This window comes from Centruroides vittatus, unplaced genomic scaffold (genome assembly GCF_030686945.1).
Source record: "Centruroides vittatus isolate TY-2023 unplaced genomic scaffold, ASM3068694v2 scaffold_450, whole genome shotgun sequence".
NCBI lineage: Eukaryota > Metazoa > Arthropoda > Arachnida > Scorpiones > Buthidae > Centruroides > Centruroides vittatus.
In genome coordinates, this window is record NW_027122709.1 from 1,954,060 (window position 1) to 1,978,345 (window position 24,286).

Here is a 24,286-nt window from a genome sequence, read left to right on the forward strand (position 1 = left end):
TTATTAAAGAAAGATACCCCTTTCGAATGGGGCTTGACTCAACAGGAAAGTTTTGAGACGCTAAAACAAATTCTAACCTCGACCCCGTTATTAAAATCACCGGATTTTTCGAAGCCTTTTATCCTTGCTACAGATGCTTCGAATGTTGCCTTAGGAGCCATATTATCCCAAGAGGAAAATGGCACAGAGAAACCGATTGCTTATGCAAGTCGATTATTAAGGAAACCCGAACTTAACTACAGCACGACTGAGAAGGAGTGTTTAGCTACTGTTTGGGCTGTAAGATATTTTAAACCTTATTTATATGGACGAAAATTTATGATACTCACGGACCATCGGCCTCTGCGTTGGTTACTTGACTGTAAAGACTCAACCACAAATTAGCGGCTCTCACGATGGATCATCTTCCTCCAAGAATTCGATTTTGACATAGTTCACAAGGCAGGAGAGTCTCATAAAAATGCTGATGCTCTTAGTCGTATTCCTATTTGTCAAATCCAGGAAGTAGAACCTATATTTTCCATGACACAGTTAGCGAAGGCGCAACAAGATGATGCTCGTTGGCAATCCCTCATACAACAATTGCAAACCGGAGCAACCTCCGGAAGTTGGAACGGCCTTAACTTGGACGAATTCTATCTCAATGAAAAAGGCGCCCTATGCCACAAAGGTACCAATAGAGGCCAGTCCGACTGGTGGGAACAAATTGTTGTCCCAGCCACTCTCAAGGATTATCTTCTATATACCTTCCATGATAATCCCATTGCTGGACATCTGGTAGAACTTAAGATGCGAACTAAAATAGCTAAGTCGTTTTATTGGCCAGAAATGACCAAGGAGATACGAAATTATTGCCGAAGTTGTCTAAGCTGCGCGAAACACCATCGGTGAGGACGCCGAGCCCAAGTCGAATTACAATTATTTGCTCCCCTTTCACACGTTTTTGAACCTACCGCCATGGATATTGTTGGACCACTCCCACGCACAACTACAGGGAGTAAATATATCTTGGTATTCGTCGATCATTTTACCCGGTATGCTGAAGCTATTCCACTACTGGATATTAGTAGTAAGACGATCACGAAGGCCTTTGTTACTACTATCATTCTACGTCACTCGACGCCGACACAATTACTAACGGACAGAGCCCCGAATCTCATTTTGAAAATGTTTGCAGAAGTATGTAAGCTCCTGAACATAAACAGGCTCCTCACCACGGCCTATCATCCCGCCAGTAATGGCGTCATGGAAAGATTTAACAAAACACTAATTGATATCTTAGCACATTATGTAGCAAGAGATCAACACGATTGGGACGAGTGGATACTTTACGCTCTTTTTGCATACAACACCTCAGTGCATGCTTCTACGAATGAAAGTCCATTCTTTCTTTTGTATGGAAGAGACCCTACCTATTCGTTTGATATAGTTACTAAGCCGGTGGAGGTGCGCTATGATATAGACAACAATTTTGCCTCAGAATTGCAACAACGGATGAAATTGGCTCATCAAACGGCTCAACAAGTGGCTGAACAGGCCGCCGAAGCTCGACAAGAACGACATCGGCGACAAAATAATCCTCCCCGTTATCAGGTGGGAGACCGAGTGCTATTAAAGGAAGTCGTCACACCACAAGGGTTAAAATGAAAATTAGCACCTCGATGGTCTGGACCCTATCGAATTATCAAAGCTCTCAGTCCAGTTAATTTCAAAATTGAACACTAGAAACCAAACGGAGAATGCACGTCCACGCGTATCAAATAAAACCAACGACAGCCCGCGAGGAAGCCCACCTGCGGCAAGACCAAAGTAACGATCAACTCACAACCTTGCCCTCAACTGCCGAGCTTGACCAATCCTCGTATCTCGACCCGTGGGACGAATTTATCTTAACCTCTATTCCTACTCAACTTCCAACAGGAGAAATAGTGGAAAGGGAAAGTGAAGAGGACACCGAGCGCGGGGAATCAGAACACAAACAATTGGAAGCCGAAATAACCGAGGAACAAGAAAGTACGCCTCCATACGCGCTACGTAGCCGCGGCCCTGACCCCGAGCAGCCATGGGTGATGCCGCGGCCAAGCCGAAGTCAGAGTCGCATACCGCAGTTCGTTTCCCTCGCGACAAGTCGACCGTCCTCCCCTGAGCCCGGGGAGTTACACTAAGGAAGGTTAGCCATACAATATTACTAGCCTTCATCTTTCCCTCTTCCATAATTAACTCTTTATCCTTCCAAACCAATGGCGACTACGGGACCAGACCAAGTGCTTGCCTCGTTCGTGACGTGCCCGATCTGTTATGAGCTCGCGCAGGCGCCGGTGTACCAGTGTACAAATGGTCGTATCGTATGCTCTAAGTGTCAGCCGAGGATTTCCAATTGCCACACCTGCCACGAGGCTCTCGGAAATATCCGGAGTCACGTGGCGGAGCAAATTATTTTCTCGATGCAGTTGCCCTGCGAGAATCAACCCTTCAGCTGCCAGGAACTTTTATCCGAGGCAGACCAGGAAACACATAGGCCACTTTGCGCGTTCACGCCCTTATCGTGTCCTATCTTAGATCTCCATTGCCCTTGGGAGGGAGCTAGTGCTGACGTTGCAGCTCATCTGTGGGACGCTCATCCGCAAATACCTTTCCTCCCAAGGTCCTCACTACTTATCCTTGGGATCCACATGGACCAGCCCAGTCTCCAGGTTTGGGCTGCCGTTCTGGACTGTTATGACCAACATTTTCTCATCAAAATTTCGAGAATGTCACAGGACCCGCCTATTTTCCCCATTAGACTTTATCTCTCGTCCGATCCTTTGTCTTCCGCTTTTATCTACACTATCACATTAAAAAAGGGGCCACACACACTACAGTGGACCTTGACCTACATTCCGCGGTACGGCCATAGGGAGATCTACGACGTATATGCTCCCCTCGAGCTTTTCACGGAATCGTTTAAATCTTTCGGGGCGTTCAATAATTTTAAATTTATACTAAACATTAAGCCGGCCGAGTCGGTCTAAGCCACTAACCTAAAACCCCTTTTCTAGACATGGACTCGGACGCGGAATGGTGGGAAACACCGGTCAGTACAACAGTCTCACCCCCTAAGCAGCTGGAGGTAAACACTGTCTCGCTGCAGGCAGCCCTGAGCTTCAACTGCTCCCAACGCCGACACCGCCGCATCCCAGCCACCCTGCTCCTCCTGGTCAACCACCAATGTCCTCTGGAATTAGAAGCTGATTTCTGGGACGAAGTGGCCCGGGTGGAGGAATATTACCAGGGAGGCCAAGGATGGAGACCGGTGGCCGAGGCTGCTGTTACAGTACCTGGGCAAGCCTCGCGAGCTCCCCTTTCATCAATGGCCGCACAGGAAAGCTCAGCTAGCTTGACCTCCTCTCGCCGCCACCCTGCGGACAGGACCCAAGGCCGGACGTCAACCTAAGGAATACACCCGCCTATTAGGATACCTCCGTATCGCTCACAATTTGTATTCAAAAACATTTTTATGTACATTATATTTACTTAATAAATTGTATCTAATATTGATCTAACCCTTAGTGCCGTGTTAGTTATTCACACACAGCGAAGACATTACACCAGGAAAAAGGGGCCCCACCAATAACGAGAATAACAATAGATTAAAGCCCTCTTTAGGTATCCTACTTTGATTAGGTTCTACTACTCTTTACAGAAGCTAATCTAGAAGAGCACAATGCTATCCCTACGACTAGGCCTCCTTATTTTAAGTAGCAGCTATACCACGCTACATCCTCCCTCGGACCCGAAGGAATTCACCAAAGGAGTAATTTTCCTACATCGAGGAAATTTCCTCATCACGGCAAGCCATTGGACCTTGGTCACCGACATCACTTTTGAACTGTTGGAGCGACAACTTCAATTTGTTTCTCAATCGCTAGATTACTTGGAGGCCTTGATCAAACAACAGGAACAGCAAGTGCCGAAACAGATCGAAACCGAATGGAAGCTTCCCACTCAAGGCCTCGAATTAATAAAGGCCTCCTTCCGAGAACTATCAACGGGAATATCAAGAACTCCTTATGTTAATCACGCTTCGTCCCACTCCCCAAAGGAAAAGAGGACTCATAGACCTAGGAGGGAAAGCTCTTAAGTTCCTCTTCGGAACAGCAACCTCCGACGAAGTCGAGGCGTTAAATACAGAAATCGAGACCATCAAACAGCGGACCGAAGGGATCATTCACTTATTGCAATCACAAACTACCCTAATACAAGATACGCTAAACATAAGCAAACAAAATAGACACCAAATCTACGTTCTATTTAAACGGGTAGAAAGCTTCGGAAAATTAATCAACCTATACCGCTTCAATCTTGCCTATGAAATTATCTTGAGAATCATTGAATCATGAGTCCAAGAGTTACATTTCCAGCTATTAGAACTATGCGAAGCGATAGATATCCTAGAACTGAATCGACTGAGCACTTATTTTGTTTCCCACGAAGTTCTCTTACGTACTCTCCGAGATATTCAAACAAAACTTTTGGAGGGGTACGCCATGATTGAACCTTTGACGCCGGATATGCTATTTAAGTACTACCAATGGATCACTTCCATTGCTGTAGCATTACTGGGGAAACTAAGAATTCTTGCAAAGATACCCTTGATCACTCCTAATGGGTACTTCGACATGTACGAAATTGTACCATTTCCTACCTACATCCTCGCGATAAAGACCTTCATCCAATTCCACACCTCGTATCCCGTAATTGCGTTATCTATGGATCGACAATCCTATATGTTGCTGCAGCTGCACAAATTAAGCACCTGTACAACCATCCACTTTGCCATTTGTCCCGTGGATATCCCCATCCTAAGGGCTTCTCAACAAAGCTGTGAATATGCGCTATTCAGCGGAAATGAACTACAGGTCAAGGACCTATGCAATCGGCAGATCATCCTCAAATAGACGTTGATTTTTAAAAGATTAGATCAACCAGGAGCGTGGATCTATTCCACTCCTGAGCCTCTCACGTTAACTATTAGATGCCCTAATAGACATCAAAAGACTCACTTTGTATCTACAACTCAAAAATTAAATAACACCAGAATCATCAATCTCGCAAATGCATGTACTGGCTATTTGCCCGGAGTTATAATCACATCACATTTCCGAGGCCAGTCAACTATATCACTCCAGTTGGCACATCAATTGGTCATTCCACAAATCAACCAAATTATCAATCAAACGGAGATTCAACTCCTTCAGAACCGTCTTAAGGACCCAGCAACTCACGAGAGGCTAAAATCATCAACGGATTACGACATCCAGGTAGTCGAACGATCCTTAGCTAACGTCAAGTATGATCTCAACCACTTGTTGCGAATGTTGTCAACACTCGCACCAGCCTCCTACGTATAAACGTTAACCACTATACTTGCTAGTTGCTTTGGTGCTGCAATAATTTTTATTGGCCTTATCTATCTTTTCCAAGCGGTTATGCGCCGCTGACGACAAACTCCGGCGGGCCGCCAACAGCCGTAAACCACTCGACCAGAAGAAATCCTTCTTCAAGAAAGGGAAACTAACCTGCTTCCGGGAAGTGACACACCCTTACAGGAAGCACCCTGGAGCGATACTACTTGACCTCACCAACGGTCCATTGTTCAAACTTATTAACACCGCCATTTTAAGATCTTTTGTTCAAACTTCTTCTCCCGAAGTTTTCAACCTTATTATAATCCTAACACTATATATCATATTATAAAACTATATATCATATTATATATTACATTACATATTCCGTTTATTTGAATTTTATTTAGCCATTTTAACTAACATTTGAATTATAAGAACGTATTAGCTTTTCTCATTTAAACTTAATTTAGGATTTTATCATCCTATCGGCCTGAGGGAGAGTAGACCCCATTTATATTTTTGTAATAATACCTCGATCCAAAAACAAATAGAATTCTCATTTCAAATAACTATTTGTAATTAACTTTTGTGAGTACCAGGTAGGACGACATCCTCACCTCAACGGACTAAAACTACGACGGTCCACCAAAGTTAATCATGCACCGAGTTCAACGCACGAAGACACCGCTACACTATACCGAACTACGCAAAGGCACCACTCACCGGAATCCTCCCGCCATCAAGTTCCTGTCCAACTTCTATCTTCGGCAAACACGCCAGCAAGGTAGCACGAGTCAACGAACTCACAGCAACAAGGGGACTTACCGAACACTCAAGACCTTGAACTTTACTCTCGTACCCAAGCGACTAAAGGAAACTACGTCGGCACCACGTGCCAGCTAAGAACCCACCCTACTTCTGGGAAAGCCGTTATTGTTTACTAAACCCACTGTGTGTGGTCTAACATAACAACTTGTTGTAACACGCGCCCGAATGCTCTTTTATTGTTGCGAAGAAATAATTTGTTAAACTTGCCATGTAAATCATTGTCGCGTATATTTAAAGTTGCCATGTAAATCACGAGTTGGAGAGAGAAAGTGCACTAAAAATAACCATCCTCCCCAACAGAAAAATCGAACCTGCCCCTTTAGGGACAGCTACGATTTTAGAAAGCCCAAGGTGGTGTGAAAATTCAAACCCGCTGGAACCAAAACGCTAATAATAAAATATTTTATTGCTTGGTTCCCACAGGGAAAACGTGAATCATGAACAACATTCGAATAATGCTGGTTGGTGAAACCGAGAAACGTGACCGAGACGATAAAAGGGCGACAAGAGAGGAAAAGGGGGCCAGTTGTGTAGTGTCACTTAGACAGTGTGTGTGCGCCGAAGTCCCGAGGAAAACCAACGGCGAACAACGGGATACTTTGACCTAGAGGAAAGACCGACCCAGATCCCGAGGTATGACCCAAATTCATGTAAACTCTCCCTCCGCGGATCCGAACTTAGGCGACAGTCGCTCGCCCCTTTTGTAATTGTAACGTTAGCCTTAATAAATCGTTGTTGTTGTTTTTATACGTTGTTTATGTCCTTTATTCGGGTATCGTCACCGCTGCTCTATCGTCGGACCCATTTGCTTTTTCCACTCGCGCAGAACGTGTAACATGTAACCTATCCGAACTGCCATCTTGACGTGGGCAGGTCTCACTGACCTGTTAGCCGAGAGAAAAGAGAGGAATGAGACTCCGTCCACCTCCCAGCACCCACATATATTTGATAATAGTTTATATATCCAAATTTATTATAATACATATATAATGATAAGTGTAATACTTTACATTACTAAAAATACTCATTACAAGAAAGAATGAATATAACCCAATAGCATTAATATAATAAAGGCTTTTATTATCTATTAGATTTGGTCTCCAATCTATGACTTATATATAATCATACGTGAAAAAATGAATGTACTACAGAAAAAGTATTAGTACATTTGAATAAATATGTAAATTCTGTACTAAGTTTCTACATTTCAAATATTTTTATTTCCAAGTGTCAATCATTTAGTTATTGATGGTGTGGGTTGAGGGATTAGTAAGCTTGGGATGAGAGAGGGAGATAAAAACAATGGTCTTATTAAACTAAAATGTACGCTTATCAACCCGAGCATTTACAATAATAAAATTGCAAAAAAACAACAAAAAATTGCTTGGACTTAAGTTAAGAGGGCAGTCTTTAGGGATGGTTTAGGGTGGGGACCCCTAGTATTTTTTTCTAGAATATCAAAAAATACTCATGCCAAATTTACTGCAGATACACGGAACAGTAAGAAACTTTTACCTAACATACAAACGTATATTTTTACTTTTTTTATATGTAGATATAAATAAAACTTATACTAATATAGTTAGGCCTAAGTAACCATGAATACAATACAAAATGCTTTAAAAAAATCCACCATGCATATATATAATGCCATGTCACACAGTGATGTCACTATTTCTAACTTCTCACGTTTTGCTAATTTCTCACTAATTAGTTTCTAATGTTACATCTTTAAACATAACAACATACTTCAATAGTATGAGGAATTATTTATTGAGACATTGTCGCAATGCCAGGCTGCTATTTTTAATTTAAAATATATGCTCTCCACCCCAAATTAGTACTGTAGTGTCTTGCCTCTGTACATCATACTTTTCCTTTAACAATAGAGTCGTGCCAGTCATCTATCTAACACCTTTCAGGTGAAAGTTTTTGAATGGAGCATGTATGGTTTAGATCTCATCACTGGTGGTGCTAGTGTCAGCTTGATTTATACTTAAACTTTGGTAATGCGTAAAATAATGGAAAGTAAGTGAAAGTTTTGATCTGCTTATAAAAATCTGAATTTAAAGAATATAACAGTTGCTGAATTAAGAAAGAAATTAAAAGGATTAGGGGTTAAAACATGCTCATTGTCAGTGGGAGTCTAATAGGTTTTCAGACCCCCTATTTTTGCCATATAGGATTATAATATGTCAAAAGTTGGGCTTCAATTGATGTTTATGTTGTTTAACAACAAAAAAATGATATTTTTAAGCTTGAATTTTGTTTTTATTATATAAAACATTGATTAATAATGCGATAAACGGTGATTCAGGCATAGGTTAGTAACAAGTATTTTATATTTCTAAGTTAATCTATTTCATTATTTTTGTAATGGAGTTATGGATTATTTTTTTTATATTAATGAATTAAATGTTTATTTTGACATTATAATAGTAGGAAGAGCATATTATGGATATATAATCATGTATAAATCTGTTACACAGTATATATTTGAAGATTTTAATGGAAGTATTTTTTAATAAACAAAATAATTTAAAATGGTTTATTAAAATTAGAGAATTATTAATCTAAATTACTGATATAACATTACATTAAAATAAATGTAATTTAAATATTGATTGAATGACAAATTTAACATTTTAGCAATGTAAAATTTTGTTTGTGTCAGTATTGAATTAAATGAAAAATGCAGTTAAAAATTTTGTTAGATGAATATTAACAATATAATACTCTTTAACATTAAAGATTATTGCTTGAATTCATATAAAATACAGTAATACCTCAAGTTACATAACACATGACTTATGTAAATTTGCAGTTATGTAAAATGTAAATCTCAAAAATTGGAAAAATTCCAAGTAGAGTAACATGTAATTTTACAAAGTAGTATTCTATTTCAAACACTCATTCTCTCTCTCTCTCTTCTTTTCTTTCCTACTGTACCAATTCATCACTCGACTGCTTCTGCTAATCCTTTACTTTTCAGTCTAATTGTAAGCGTGTATGCAAGTGTACCGGGTACTATTTCTTGTAAACAATTCTTTCATACAAAAAAATAATAAATAATATATAATATATATATACAGTACACATATAATAATAAACACAGTATTGAGTTATTAATTACATAGTTACACTTAAGCAATTTACAAATTTGAGTTACTTAAAGGTTTGCAGTCTACATTACTTATGTAACTCTGTGTATTACTGTATAATATATCTTGATTTCATGTTATGATCTTTACATATTGCAATGCTTATTTGAAATTTATATAAAAATTTCCAGTATGTTTTTAAGCTATTAAATATAATTAAGATTTTTTGTTTTTAATTTTAAACTAAGATGTATATTTTTAAAAATCAATACTAATTATTTTTATGTTGTTTTTAAACTTCATGTATTTTTAAGGTTGCAAACTTCAAAAAGAACAAATGAAAATGTAAATTTTCAACATAAAATGCCTAACACAGTTGAAGAAATGGATGGACAAAGCAAGAATTCTTCAGAAGTGAATACTAATGAGAAAACTCTTGAAGTTGATAGTTTTGAATTAATTTCTGAAGTTATAGAATCCAAAGATAATAATTCTTGTAATGTTAAATCTTGTTTATGGGAAGGTATTGATATTCCCAATATAGCAGGTAAAACTGAACTTACCTTAGAATCACCTTTATCTCATTTATTACCAGAAAATGTATCTCCTCAAAAGAAGTCATATGTTATAAACATATCTGCTATTAAAAATGAATGTTGGCACTCAAAGAATACAATGAAACAGTCAGAAAGTAACAAAAGTTCTTATACAAAAAGATTCAACAATTCCGAAAAATATGATTCTAGAAGATACAGAGAATCATCTTACACAAGTAATTTCATTTGTGATTATAAAAATTGCAGGAATAAAAATACAAAGAATAAAAAGGAGTATTCTATTTCATATGAATTTCAAAGTAATTTTTATGATGACAAAAAGAAATTAAATAAATCAAATTATGGTCAAGAATACAAACAAAAGAGAAAGAGACCTCGTAAAAGATATTATGCTAAACCAGTTGGCATTCCTGACTTTCCTGGTAAAATATCTAAAACTACGAACTGCTGGAAAGACTACAAAAATGAAGTAAAACAAAGCCTATATTCATTTGAGAAGTTTAGATACAGTTCAGATTCAACTTTAACAAAAGCTGATGTTATTCCTTTAGTTGTATCTTCAGATATCTTAAGTACAGGTATAAATTACAAATTTTTAAAAATCATAATAGTAATGATAACAAGAAAAGTGATATTCTAATGTGTTAATATAAAAATTAATTTTTATCTCAATATTTTCATTTGTTATACTTTTACATCTCTTTTCTGTTTTAGAATTATGCTATTTAATAATGAAAAAGAATGTTTTACACTCGTCTGGAAATTGCACTTGTAATAAACTTCTACTCAGACCTTTAAAATGCAGTAAAATTTTTAATTAAAATGTTTTTTGTCATCTTTTTTTACCTTTTTTTGGACCGAAACAAATTACAATTTAAAAAGAACGTAAACCAGTAGGTATTCTGGAACAAGTTGATTTGAATATTAATTTTAACGTTTTAGAATAATGAAATTTAAATGTGTGCGCCTTAATTAGTCTCGTATAGTATAGTATACATAATATCATAATATATGAGTTGTTACGTCATTAGTTTAGTTTCTTATATATGTATACATAGTGTTAATGAGCTATGTAGATCATTTTTCTTTTATTTTTTATTTATTTGTGTATTATGTTTTAACGTTTTAATTACGTTTTTGTCACGTTTTAATCAATGTAGAAGTCTAAGCATCTGCATTTAAATTTTTGTTATTCCAAAATATTAATATTTAAATCAGCTTGTTCCAGAATACTTTCATTCTTATTAAATTGTAATTTGTTTCTGTCCCAAAGACGACTGATAAAGATGATGGAAAATGTTTAAAATATAGTAAAATTTTTAATTGAAAGGTATGAGTAGGAGAATGTTTTATAAAATTCTGTGTTAAATTTAAAATCATGTAACATTTAGTTTAAATTATATCAAATTTTATCATGTTGAAAATCCTTTCATACTTGTTTTTTCTAAAATTCATAATGTAAGAACTTAATTATTTTCACACTTTAATGAAAAATATATTCATGCAAACATATCATATATAACTGGTGATTTAAAAGTTCTTTTACTAAATCTTTCAAGTTTTTTTTAATCTTTGCAGCACCCTGATCCCAACATCTACTTTTTCATAATTATTGAGACCTAAAGATTTGACCATGCCTCGTTAAGACATTCAAGAAAATATATCTATGCGCCTAATTGCATTATGTTTCCATATAATTAATTACTAGTAAATCTGCTGGAATTGGTTCTTTATGATATTTCTCTAGGTCGCATACATGCAACCCAGAGAAATATCATAAAGAACCAACTCCAGCAGATTAGGGGTGGAATAGTCCATCTTCTCTCTGAAAGCAGAGATCCACTTAATGACATAAATTCCTATTTGTACATCTTAACGTTTTTGGCATGAAATCCGTACTGCTTACTGAAATATGTTTCAGGTTGTGCAAATTGTGGAAATTATTTACATAAACTCAATCCTTTAGATGCCCCCTTAAGAAAGAAATATGGCAAAGTTAAGTTTCAGGATTGAGATGGTCACAAGTCCTTAGAAATGATATGATAAAATACAATCCAGGCTTCACAAAAGCTTCAAACAAGTTTGTACAAAATAGGATTACTTAGTGTTACTTCATTGAGAAACATTCTTAAAAATTTTAAATGTTATTTGTAAGATTTTTTGTTGAAATAAGCCTTCCAAAAGTGCAATTCTTTGTTTCAGATTAAGTGTCTTACACTTAGTCTGAAACAAAGAATTGCACTTTTGGAAGGCGTATTTCAACACAAAATCTTACAAATAATGTTTTACATGGACATGGACACATTTCTCACTTTCCAGTACCCCACCCTTATAGATTTGTTCAAAACACTTCCAAGATCATCACAAATCTAAATCAGAAGCACACTTTTATTGCTTTTTCAATATGTCAGGAAATAGTTTTCAAAACTTTAGTAAGGGAACTTTTGATATGGCCTGCTTATTTAAAATACTTGTCAAATATTTACATAGACATTCTGAAATGAATGTTATCTAAATTTTGTTTCACATACAGAAGAAAATTACTAAAAACTAGAATAATAAAATTAGTTAATTAGATTTTCCTCTATAAAATTGGTTCATTAAAGCTACATTAAACCATATTTTTGAAATTTTCAGTTAAAATTGAATATCTCTTGTCAACATGTAAATAAAAATAAAATTCAATCTTATCAAATGAATTACTTATATCAACACACCTGAAATTTTCTGAGCATAAAATTATTTTATTTCTCAAACGTTTTCAACCCATTTATTATGGGCCATCCTCAGGCTTACGATTACCATTCCAAACTGGAACGAAATGTTCTTTGAATAAGTTTCATTTTAAATTTAAAGATTTAGAATAATTGTGTGTATGAAAAAATAAATAAATAAATAAATAACAGTAAAAATAAAATAAAATAGCATAAATAAATAAATAACCACCGTATACAAGGCTACGCATAACTATTACAAGTTTTAAGGGTTTTTAATCCTATGCTTTTTTCTATCATGTACTTCCATGCTGTTGGAAGCGTATTAGCATCCTTGGCATTTAGGCAACAGTTTTTTTATTTTACTTTTATATATTTCTATTTCTAATGCAATGGTTGGAGGTTGACCGTTTTTAATGATTTTTGCCTCATCCCATTTTACATTCGCTCCTTCTGTTTGTGCCATGATTGCTAAAATGGTGTTGTTGTGCCCTTTATTAACGTTGTACCTGTGTTCTTGCAGACGTATTGCTAAGTTTCTTCTGGTTACACCCACATTATCCTTTGCTACTCCTAATTGTTGATTTTCAAATGGTATTTTATAAACTCCAGTTTTCTCTTGCATTTTTACTCTGTCTTTATCATTTCGTAGTAAGAATTTATAATCCAACACAATCCAAAGTTATCGACATACTCGGAGGACTTATATAATCTAGCAGACTTGATGTCCAATCCTTTTTGGATTCAACGGAGTGACATACATACAAAAGAAAGGTGTTCCAATGGGAAGTCCCATGTCAGGACTCCTTTGCGAAATAGTAATACGTAAACTGGAAAAAGACATTCTCAGAGATTTCGTAGAGGATATTATATTCTACAAATGTTATGTCAATGACGTATTTATAATTTGGAAAGATAACTGACAAATTGAAGAATTTTTACTTGCAATCAATAGTAATGGTGGTGGGTTAAAACTAAAACTAGAACAGAAGAACTATACTTATCTCCATTTTTTGGATATTGATATAAAATTTAAACAAGGAAATGTAGAAACAGCAGTGTATTTAAAACCATGCATGCTCCCGTATATATACTATTGTGTTCCAACAATCCATACAAATACAAGTTATCAGCATTTAAAGCACTTATTAAAAGAGCGTTCTTGTATTGCACCAACGTTCAAGATTGTCTTATGGAGATTGCTAGAATTAAAAGAATTGCAACAAATTTGGGCTACAAAATTGCCACAATTGAAGGCCTGATCAAAAGTTACAGACAACATAAAGGCAAAAAAAGATACTAAAGTAGATGCAGTTAACAAATTCACATACAATAAGCATATAGGAAGTGTGATGAATGAATTGAGTACTTATAAAAATGCAAAAAGAGCATCCAACATCTACAGCTTACTAAGGAATGATAAAGACAGAGTAAAAATGCAAGAAAAAGCTGGAGTTTATAAATACCATTTGAAAATCAACAATTAGGAGTAGCAACGGATTATGTGGATGTAACCAGAAGAAACTTCGCAATACGTCTGCAAGAACACAGGTACAATGTTAATAAAGGGCACAACAACACCATTTTAGCAATCATGGCACAAACAGAAGGAGCGAATGTAAAATGGGATGAGGCAAAAATCATTAAAACGGTCCAACCTCCAACCATTGTATTAGAAATGGAAATATATAAAAGTAAAATAAAAAAACCGTCGCCTAAATGCCAAGGATGCTAATACGCTTCCAACAGCATGGAAGTACTGTACATGATAGAAAAAAGCATAGGATTAAAAACCCTTAAAACGTGTAATAGTTATACTTAGCCTTGTATACGGTGACAATTTATTTATTTATGCTATTTTATTTTATTTTTACTGTTATTTATTTATTGTATTTATTTTTTCATATACACAATTGTTCTAAATCTTTAAATTTAAAATGAAACTTATTTGAAAAACGTTTCGTTCCATTTTGGCATGGTAATCGTAAGTCTGAGGATGGCCTATAATAAATGGGTTGAAAACGTTTGAGAGAAAAAATAATTTTATGCTCGGCAAAAATTCAGGTGTGTTGATATAATTAATTGCAGTTGCTGAGAGAAAGGTGGATACTTATCAAATGATTTTTGTAATATTTTTAATTTGATCAGACACATTTATAAGAATGACAATGATTCTTCTTAAGTTATAAAATCTCACAAAAAAATGACAACATAAATAAAGAAATAGGATACTTATGCTATTATACTTTTTCTTTCTTTCTTTCCTTTCCCTATTTTTAGATTTAGTAAGGAATTTCTATATTGTTAATTTAAAGCCTATAGATCATTTCATATATCTTAACTAGGCTATGCATAGTACTCAGTTGGGTCTCTAGAAGTTTTATAAAGTTCATGAGTCCCTTTTTTCATAGTGCATAGTGAGACCTTGTCACATATTTGACTTCTGTTTTATTTTAATAATTTAGAAATATATAGATAAAACATTGACTTGAAGCAAAATTTAATAACATCTGCTTTATAAGAATTATAGTTTCGAGTTCAGTTTAAATCTTTAATTTCCAACAGAAATTTATATTTTGATTTCGTGTTCGGTTTGATGTACTTTTATCACTAGATTTAAGTTCTTCTCTAAGCCAACTTATTTCAAATATTTATAAATTTACCAAAATTAATATAAACGAGCAATTATTTATTGTGACGTCACAAATCCATGCTGCGATTTGTCATAACAGTGTTCTAAATTTTAGTAGAGTCTTGCCCCTGTACATCATACTTTTCCTCTTAAGAATGGAGTCATGCTGGTCATCTACCTAACTTCATTCGGGAAAAAATTTTCGAATTGAAATAACGTGACTTCTGGTCCAAACCAGCAGTTTGTATATAATTAATTAGACCCTTCTGCCCTTAAGCTTTCTATATCTGGTCTCGACTTTCATCTATCTAACTCTACAGGTGCTAGTGGGAATTTATGTCTACAGTTTTTGAAAATTGCAGCCGAATTATCAGATTATTATAACAGTTGAATAATTCTCACTTATATACGATAATAAAATTCTGTGGTTATTAATTTATTTGTATAAAAACAAAATCCAATTATATTTGTTTACCTACCTATTGATAAGAACTCTTAAGTTTTAACCAATAAATTCAATTTTGTTGAAAAAAAAAATCAAAGTAAACTTTAAATAAATTTTATTATTCTAGCTCCATAAAAAATTAGTATGATGTAAAATTGTATACAGGTAGCCTCCTACAACATGGTACCTTTACAATGTGTTTTTTGCTCCAATGCAATTGGAAAAACATGGAAATTTTCTTACAACATGGTTTAGGGAATTTAGAAACGAATTATCTTTCACATAACAGAAAAATCGCAACGGATCACATAAGTGCAGTGGAACTTGATGAAACAAGCTCATATCTTGAAATAAGGGCAGTCAAACATTCTCGAGCAACTATAATAAGTGACGACGAGGACTGAATTTGTGAGCATAACGTTATGTTTCTTTTTGATTTTGACTTGAAATCATAATCTTTTTAGTTTTTATATGATGATGAATTTTATTTAAGCTTTTTATGTACATAAATTTAAAAAATGATGAAAATGTTAGGCCAGGAACACACATGCGTAAAATCTAGTATAAAACAGAAAGCATAAAAATTTTTCTGAAATTTTGGCTGAAACAGAACTGAAAATAGAGTAGAGCATGTCTCTACTTTTTACGCCGTAGAATTTTTACACCAAAATTCCTCCAGTAAAGAGGTTTTTTCTTTGACGTCAAAGTAGACACGTGGTTTTCGTTCTAAACAATGGCTGCAATGAGGGTTAACCCTACAATTGTTACAATGTCTCAAAAGCGAAAAATCAATGAAATAGAAGAGTTTATAAAATATGTTCGACTCCATCAGTGTCTCTATGACAAAAAAAGTGTCGCATATAAAGACACTGTGTACAAACAAAGTGTGTGGACGGCCATAGGTGCTAGATTTCAAATAACAGGTAGGTCTAGTAGAATCGATATATAGGCCTAGTATTTAGATCACACGTTTTTTATTTCAATTCGGAATACAAGTCTATTAATTTAAATTTTCAAAATTATAGCAGAGGCGGCGGAGAAAAAATGGAAGGTCCAAAGGGACAGATACACGAGAGAAAAAAAATTAATAAAATGTAGCAGCATTAGTGGCAGTGGTAGTACAGATATATACAAACCTCGATGGGAATTATTTCCTTTAATGGATAGTATATTGGGAGGATATATTGGCTGCACAGAAACGTGAGTATTAATACATTTACTTTACTCCAGAATCTACTTTAAGACACTTTACCATCATTAACTAATATAAATGTTTATCAAGGGATATTGGTTTTATATCATTTGGTTGGTCACTTGATTATATTAAAGTAGTGATTATAGTAAAATGTAATCAAACTCGTGTTTAAACAAAAATAAAGTTAGTACCAATTGATTGTAATACTAATAATTCATTTAAGCTCTTTTGACATCATTTCTATGATTTGAAAGTTCTCTCATATAGTTCAAACGACTACATTTCTTGTCAAATAAATAAATTCATATCATTGGATATCATTTACCATTTACAACCGATTACAAATGTTTTTATTAGGGTAGATAGACCTATGCCAAATCTGTAGACCTATCTGTAGACCCAGTGTAATAAGTTGTTATTATCTATATCTAATTAATATTATCTATATTTAGTTATTGTATATGTGTATATATAGTTCCTATTATTACCTATAAGTAGTAGTTATTAGTTTGAAAAATATTTTGTCTTAATTCCATCATAAATTATTTATATGTGGTAATTTTTTTTTCTTTTAGTACCATAAATAACGAAACAACTGATTATTGAAAATGATAATTATGTTGACACAGAGTCAACACAATTATCACCAGAAAATTTTTCTCAGATGACCCAGAATGATGTAGAAATTGTCCCAAATATTGATATTAATCAAGAAACTGAGTCAGACCAGTAAGTTGTAAATAAATAAATATTAATAATGATTTTAATGAAAAGGAATAAGATTTTTAATGCACGGATTTTGTTTCAGACGATATCAAAGCAGTGACTCGAATAAAAGTTTCGGTCGGCAACAAAAAAGAAGAAAAAAATCAGATACCTGTATTAATCAGGATTATTATAATAATGCTCTCTTATCCTTGTCATCAACATCAACAGCAATAAATGGTTTTTTGGATAGGAGTTGTAAGTTCAAATTTATGAATATAGGCAAAATATAGTACAAAACAATGACAGATTTAAAAGTTATTTTTTTTTTATTTTAGGTAGTGTGTCACAGCCTGATAAAATTGATTTATTTTGCGAATTCTTGAAATTAAGATTTAAAAAATTGGATGCATGAGACCAATTTAATGCGACAAAAAATATTGAATTGTTAATGTTAGACCTTGAAGGTCAAGAAAAATATTTTATATAATGTAATTAGAAGTAATAAAATAATTTTTCAAAGTTTATAAAATTGTCTTTATTATTACCAATGAAAAATTTAAATAGTTTATACTGTATAATTACAAAATATTAACTTATACAAAATGAATTGTTTAAAAAATTTTTTATAATACACCTGGATATATCTTGCTATTCTGCCACGGTACAGATCCTTCATTACACAAGTAAATAGCTAGTTCATCACGCAAAGATTTTGCATGTATGCCATGCATATTAGATCCAAAAGAACAATGTGAAGAATTAATATTTTCATCTTGGCACCATAAACCTGGTTGAAAATTAAAATTATCATCATCATAATCTGAGAAGCCCGGGGATTGTAAATACTTGCATTTTCTGTCAATAAAAAATTGTGTAAAACAAGGGCAGCAGCAACTATTCTTTCTATTGTTTTCTCACTATATCGTATCTTATGGACTATAAGACGGACTTTTTTCTTCGAAAAATGGCCTCCAAAATTCAGGTGCGTCTTATAGTCCGTAGCGTCTTATAGGTATTTTTTTAAAAAATTGCTTAAAAATTAAGGTGCATCTTATAGTCCGTAGTGTCTTATAGTCCGTAAAATACGGTAATTGAGTGGTCTTAAAAATTCTAAAGTGCACCGACAGAATTCCAAAAGCATTTTCTACTATTCTTCGAGCTCTACCAAGGCGATAGTTAAACACTTTTTGAGGATGAGTGAAAGCTGATCTCCTTGGATAAGGTCTCATTAAATTTTTTTTAAGAGGAAAAGCTTCATCTCCAACAAAGAAATATGGGAATACTTTATTAGAATTTAATAATATATTTTCATTCGGAAGATTTAATTTTTCTTCTGAAAGCTTTTTTCCAAAAGAACTTCTTTGAAAAATCCCACCATCACTTTCACCACCCATGAAACAAAACTCGACTGAAATAAATTTGTACTCATAATCAGTCACAGCTAATAAAATTTTGCTAAATGATCCTTTATAATTATAATTTAAGCTTCCACTGTTTTTTGGGCATTGAACTAGTATATGCTTGCCATCAATGCTCCCGCAACAATGTGGTAGCTGCCAACGAGATTCAAAGCCTTTAGCAATTGCTTTCCATTCGTTTTCATTATCTGGCATTTTCATATAATCATTCTTTAAATTGTTCCAAATAACCTATAATAAAAATAATAGCAATTTATAAGTTAATTGCTATTCAAATTTAATAACAATTTTAATTTATACCTTCGTAGTTTCTTCGATTATTTTAGCGATTGTCGATCGTCCTATTCTAAATGAGAAACTGAGGCTTCGAAATGTCTCACCCGTTGCAAGAAATCTAAAAAATTATGTGTTTTATGATAAAAGTATACTAAAGACTTAACTAATTTTACAAAGTATGAAAGATTAACAAACCATAAAGTTACAGCTAATCTGTTTCTAGCAGATATGGCTTCTCTCCATCGTGTATTTTTCTTTGTTATATTTCTTTCTATTTTTGACAGCAAATATTCGAATAATTCTGGTTTACATTCTCAGAAATCTGAAGATTTTAAAATTTATTATTTTGAAATAACCTCAAAAAGCGATATATAAAAAAAATACAATTCACTTACTGTATATAGTATTCTCGATCGTTAAACTGTAGTCCAGAATCAACGTATTATTAAATCCATGTAAATCACGCTCTTGAAATAGTTTCCTAACCCACCAGCGTCTTTTTTGGCGTTTTTTAATAAAATCATTTCTTAAAAGCATCAATGATTGAGCGGAATACAACCCACCAACAAATAACAACGTCAGATACTGAAGGCACCATTTTACTAAACTACTTATGACGTTGTTACGTTTCCGTTTCCTATTTGCCCAAAATTTTTACGTATGTGTCCTAGCTTAAAAGCATAAAACTGAAACTGAACCGAAAGCTGATTTCTGTTTCAGTTTTCTGCTACACATTTTTACGCATGTGTGTTTCTGGCCTTGCACCATAAAAGGTGGTTTTTCTGTTTTTAGAACTGAATCCCAGTTTTTGTATTAAGTTGGTGTCTCCTATAACGCGATTTCCCACAATGCGGTATTTTCAAGGAATGTATCTACCGCGTTGTAGGAGGCCTACCTGTATATGAAATTCTAAAATTAATAAGTGTCTGAAGTATGATATGTTTGCAATAAAAAGTTATAAATAATTTGGAATAACTTAAATATAAAATAGCATTATTAAAAAAAATTTAAATTATATTATTTTTTTTTACAGATGAAGTATTTGCAAAGTTAAATATATTTAAAAATAACAATTTCAAAAATATAGACACTACAAAAGAAAGGTAAATTATAATTGTTTTATTTAATTCTTTTAATGTAATTTTTTTGGAACACTTTTATAATTTAACGTATAGATTATAATAAATATAATATTCTTGCTAAAAATACTAAAATAATTTATTTCTTCACTTAAAATGTTATTTTCAAAATATTCTTCAGTTTGTTCTGTATATTATGCAACCACATTACATCTGCATTTAAAATGGCTGAAACTAATATGTTAAAAAAAATGTATGTGATTCCAAACATTCATGATCTTGTTAATGGCTTAGTATAATAATTAAATTGACTGTATTATGAAAGCGTGTAAATCCATTTCCCATAGTGTAATTAAACACTGGGTAAGTTAAGGAGTAAAAATAAATACGGTAGAACCTTGATTAACCAAGGTTCTGCATTATCTAAGGCAAACCTGTAAGTGAATACACTACTTTTCTTAACTCTAAAGAACTTTCTTTGAAAAGTTTAAAATAATTTGTTTCTGTTACTTTTATCATTTAACTTTGATGTGAGGCAAAATATTCGTATTAAAATTAACTACAATAATACACATTTTTATTCTGGAAATTGTTGTATGCATCAGCTGTGTAATAAATTATGTAAAAATTATTGTTCTTATATATGATTAAAGTTACTAAGATACTGTACATGGGCATCCACAGAAGGGGCAAATGGAGCATTTGTCCCTCCCCGAAATTGAGTAAAAAATTCCACAAATTATAATTGTGAAAGTGGTTGAAATAATAACCTTACACCCTCAACCATAGGACACTTTGATGTAATACTGCATTCTATAATCTACTTGTGAAAAGCCAAAAAAATTAAATAAATAAAAATTTCATCATCATCATTATACACCATTTACGAATTTAGGCCATGATGACCCGTTTCGGTCTCAGCTAGACGGGATCTAGGAGTCGTTTTTGTGGACATCCAGGTCGTCGTCGTCCTCGCGGTCGATACTGTAAAACTGTATGAGGTATCCTACCTGACGACATTCGAGATACACGTTGAAGCCATTTTTCTCTGTATGTGGAGAGTTTTTCAATTAATGGTCTCATGTGGAGTTCCTCCAAAATATCCTCATTTCGACGATGATCCAGGAGCGTATATCCAGCAGTTTGGCACATAAACCTCATTTCGGCTGCCTGTAATCTTTTGATATCTTTCTTCTTTAGAACCCAGATTTCACTACCGTACAGGAGAGTCGAAACAGCCAGAGTTTTATATAATTTCAGTCTGGAGTGTTTTTATACTGTACAAAGTGTGGTTTTAGAGTATTATTTATTATTCCTAATATTTGTAGAAATTTTGAGAGCTTATTATTATGTCATTTGTCATATTCGTACTTTCATACGAAATATTGCATCCTAGATAAAGGAAATGATTGACTTGCTCTAAAGTTGTATTATCAATTACAATTTTGCTGCGTATTGGCTCTGTGCCTCTAAATACCATTACTTTGGTTTCAGCAGTTGCAATTTTCATGCTGTATTCTTTTGAAATTTTATTTAAGGTAAATAAACCTTCTTGTAAATTATCTTCAGAGTTAGCAATAACCACCTGATCATCATCAAATAGCACGGTATTGAATTTTATGTTGTTTGGAAGCTGAATTCATAATGTATATTCTTCCTGCCATTGATGTATTATGTCATCTATATAGATGTTAAAAAGTGTTGATGACAATGGACATCCTTGTCTTACTCCTTGATTTATTCTTCTTTATTCTGAAGTGGCATTGTTGAACTTAAGTTGTATGGTATTATTTTCATAAATATTACATATATTTTGAAATAAAATATTTGGCATGTTTCTGTTTTGTAGGATGTCAAAAAGTTTGGGTCTTTTTATCATATCAAAAGCTTTATGGTGTAATCTATGAAAGCTAAATGTGTATTCAGATTAAATTCTCTTCATTTCTCTAGTAATAATTTAATGGAGAAAGCCGAGTCTATACAAGATCTGCCTTTTCGGAATCCGTTTTGATATTCCAAAAGAAATTTTTCACCTTCTTGTTTTAATCGTTCATTTAGAATTCTAGCATAGATTTTATTACAGGTATTTAGCAGGCTAATGTCTCTGTAGTTATCTAATTTTCATCTATCTCCTTTTTTATGAATAGGCAGTACAATACTCTTCTTCCATTCAAGTGGTATACAGGCTGGTTCATATATATTATTGAAGAATGTTAATAATCTCTTGTGGAATTTATCACCAGCATATTTGTATAACTCTCCATTTATGCCATCATCTCCTGTTGCTTTTCATTTTTTGTTTTGGTTAAACTTTCAAGCAGTTCTTCCTTTGATAATTCAGTTCTATTTTGATTATTGCTTTCAAAAATGATTCTTTTTGCAATTGCTTTTTGCAATAGAATACAAATTCTGCAATGCAGAATTTGTATTCTATTGCATCTTCAGCTTGTTTTGTACTTTAAAATTTTTTGTATACTATGCCCAGAGACTCATTGGCTGCTGCTTTTATTATTGTTTTGATATTTTCCCATTCATTTTCTATACCTTTGTCTTCTGGGATTTTCTCCATATGTTGTTCAATTCTTCTAGTATATAACCATTTGATACTATCATTGTATAATAATTTTACTTTAAATTTTCGTTCAGGTTCATGTCTAACGTTCGGTTTCTTTTTTAGTCATCTAGATGGGATTCTTCATTTTGTTCGGGTTAGGAAGTGATCAGAGCCTACTTCAAATCCTCTGTATGATCTGACATCTAGGAATAATTTTGACATTTTTTTTAATAGCAATAAAATAATCAATAATTGACTTGGACTGCTGTTGTTGCCAAGTATATTTACGTATATTTTTATGGTTTTAAAACGTATTCATTATTTTAAGATTATTATAAACAACAAAATCAATGAGTCTAATACTATTTCTGTTACGAGTATTCTCTCCGAAGGTTCCAATATTTTTATTTACTGAAGTGTTTCCCACTCTTGCATTCAGATCACCTGCTATTATGGTGTAATCATTCTTGTTTACTTTGTTAAGAATTTCTTGCAACTTTATATTATATATATATATATATAATCTTTATTTTCTTCTTCTCGGTCTTCTTCAGGATTGTATGTACCAATAATGGTTAAATTGCCTTTGTTAATTTTTAAACAGATTTCTATAATTCTCTCTGTACAGTATGTGTAATGAAGGATATTTTTCTTAAGAGATTTATGTATCCAAATCATTATACCCACTTGAGCATGAGTTTTCTTATTTACTCCACTATAAACAAGTGTATAATTTTTAGTTTTTTCTGTTCCTTTTAGTTTCTTCTTTGTTTCTGAAGTGACAGCTATGTCAATTTTTCTATTCTGGAATACAGAGTCTAATTCTTCCTCTTTCCCATTAATGCCTCAAATATTCCAAGTAGCATACCCGACAATGTTATCTTTCTTCCAATTGCGATTATTCGTTGTTCTCTGCCATATATCGTCGTCTGTATTATCTGTCCACTCTCTGTTTCGTTGAGACTTGTAATATTAAAGTTCCTCACGTCTGGTTACTAGCCATATGAGTGGTCCAGTAGTAGGACATATCTCACAAATATATTTATATTAGAATATATGTATTAAATAAGCAGAGAAATAGATTTTCTCTGCTTAATTAAATAAAAATTTATTGATGTAATTCTTTGTCTGCTAGAAAATTTTTTGTGGGCATCCATGCTGAAGTATAAAAAAAGGCTTAAAATGATACCATATAAATATTTTATATTTATAATTTTTAATCAAAATGGATATGTTCATTCATTTTATTCATGTTTACAATTATCCAAGGTAACATTGTTCCACATTACCTTAGATAATTGGAGTTCTACTGTATTGAGGTTAAACAATAGTAATTTGTTTTTTGTTCTTTATAAACAAAACCAGACTAAAATATTCAAGTAATTTAAATAA

The 24,286-nt window shown here is 33.4% G+C and overlaps 1 protein-coding gene across 1 annotated transcript in view; it reads left to right on the plus strand.

The window, feature by feature from the left end:
* The window catches only part of Tsen54 (tRNA splicing endonuclease subunit 54), a 49,301-nt gene that overhangs the window by 19,497 nt on the left and 5,518 nt on the right, over positions 1-24,286 (plus strand). Inside the window, exons 7-8 of the mRNA XM_067287274.1 lie at positions 9,631-10,451; positions 20,295-20,364. Coding sequence (XP_067143375.1) covers positions 9,631-10,451; positions 20,295-20,364 — 891 coding nt within the window. The remainder of the gene's footprint in view (positions 1-9,630; positions 10,452-20,294; positions 20,365-24,286) is intronic.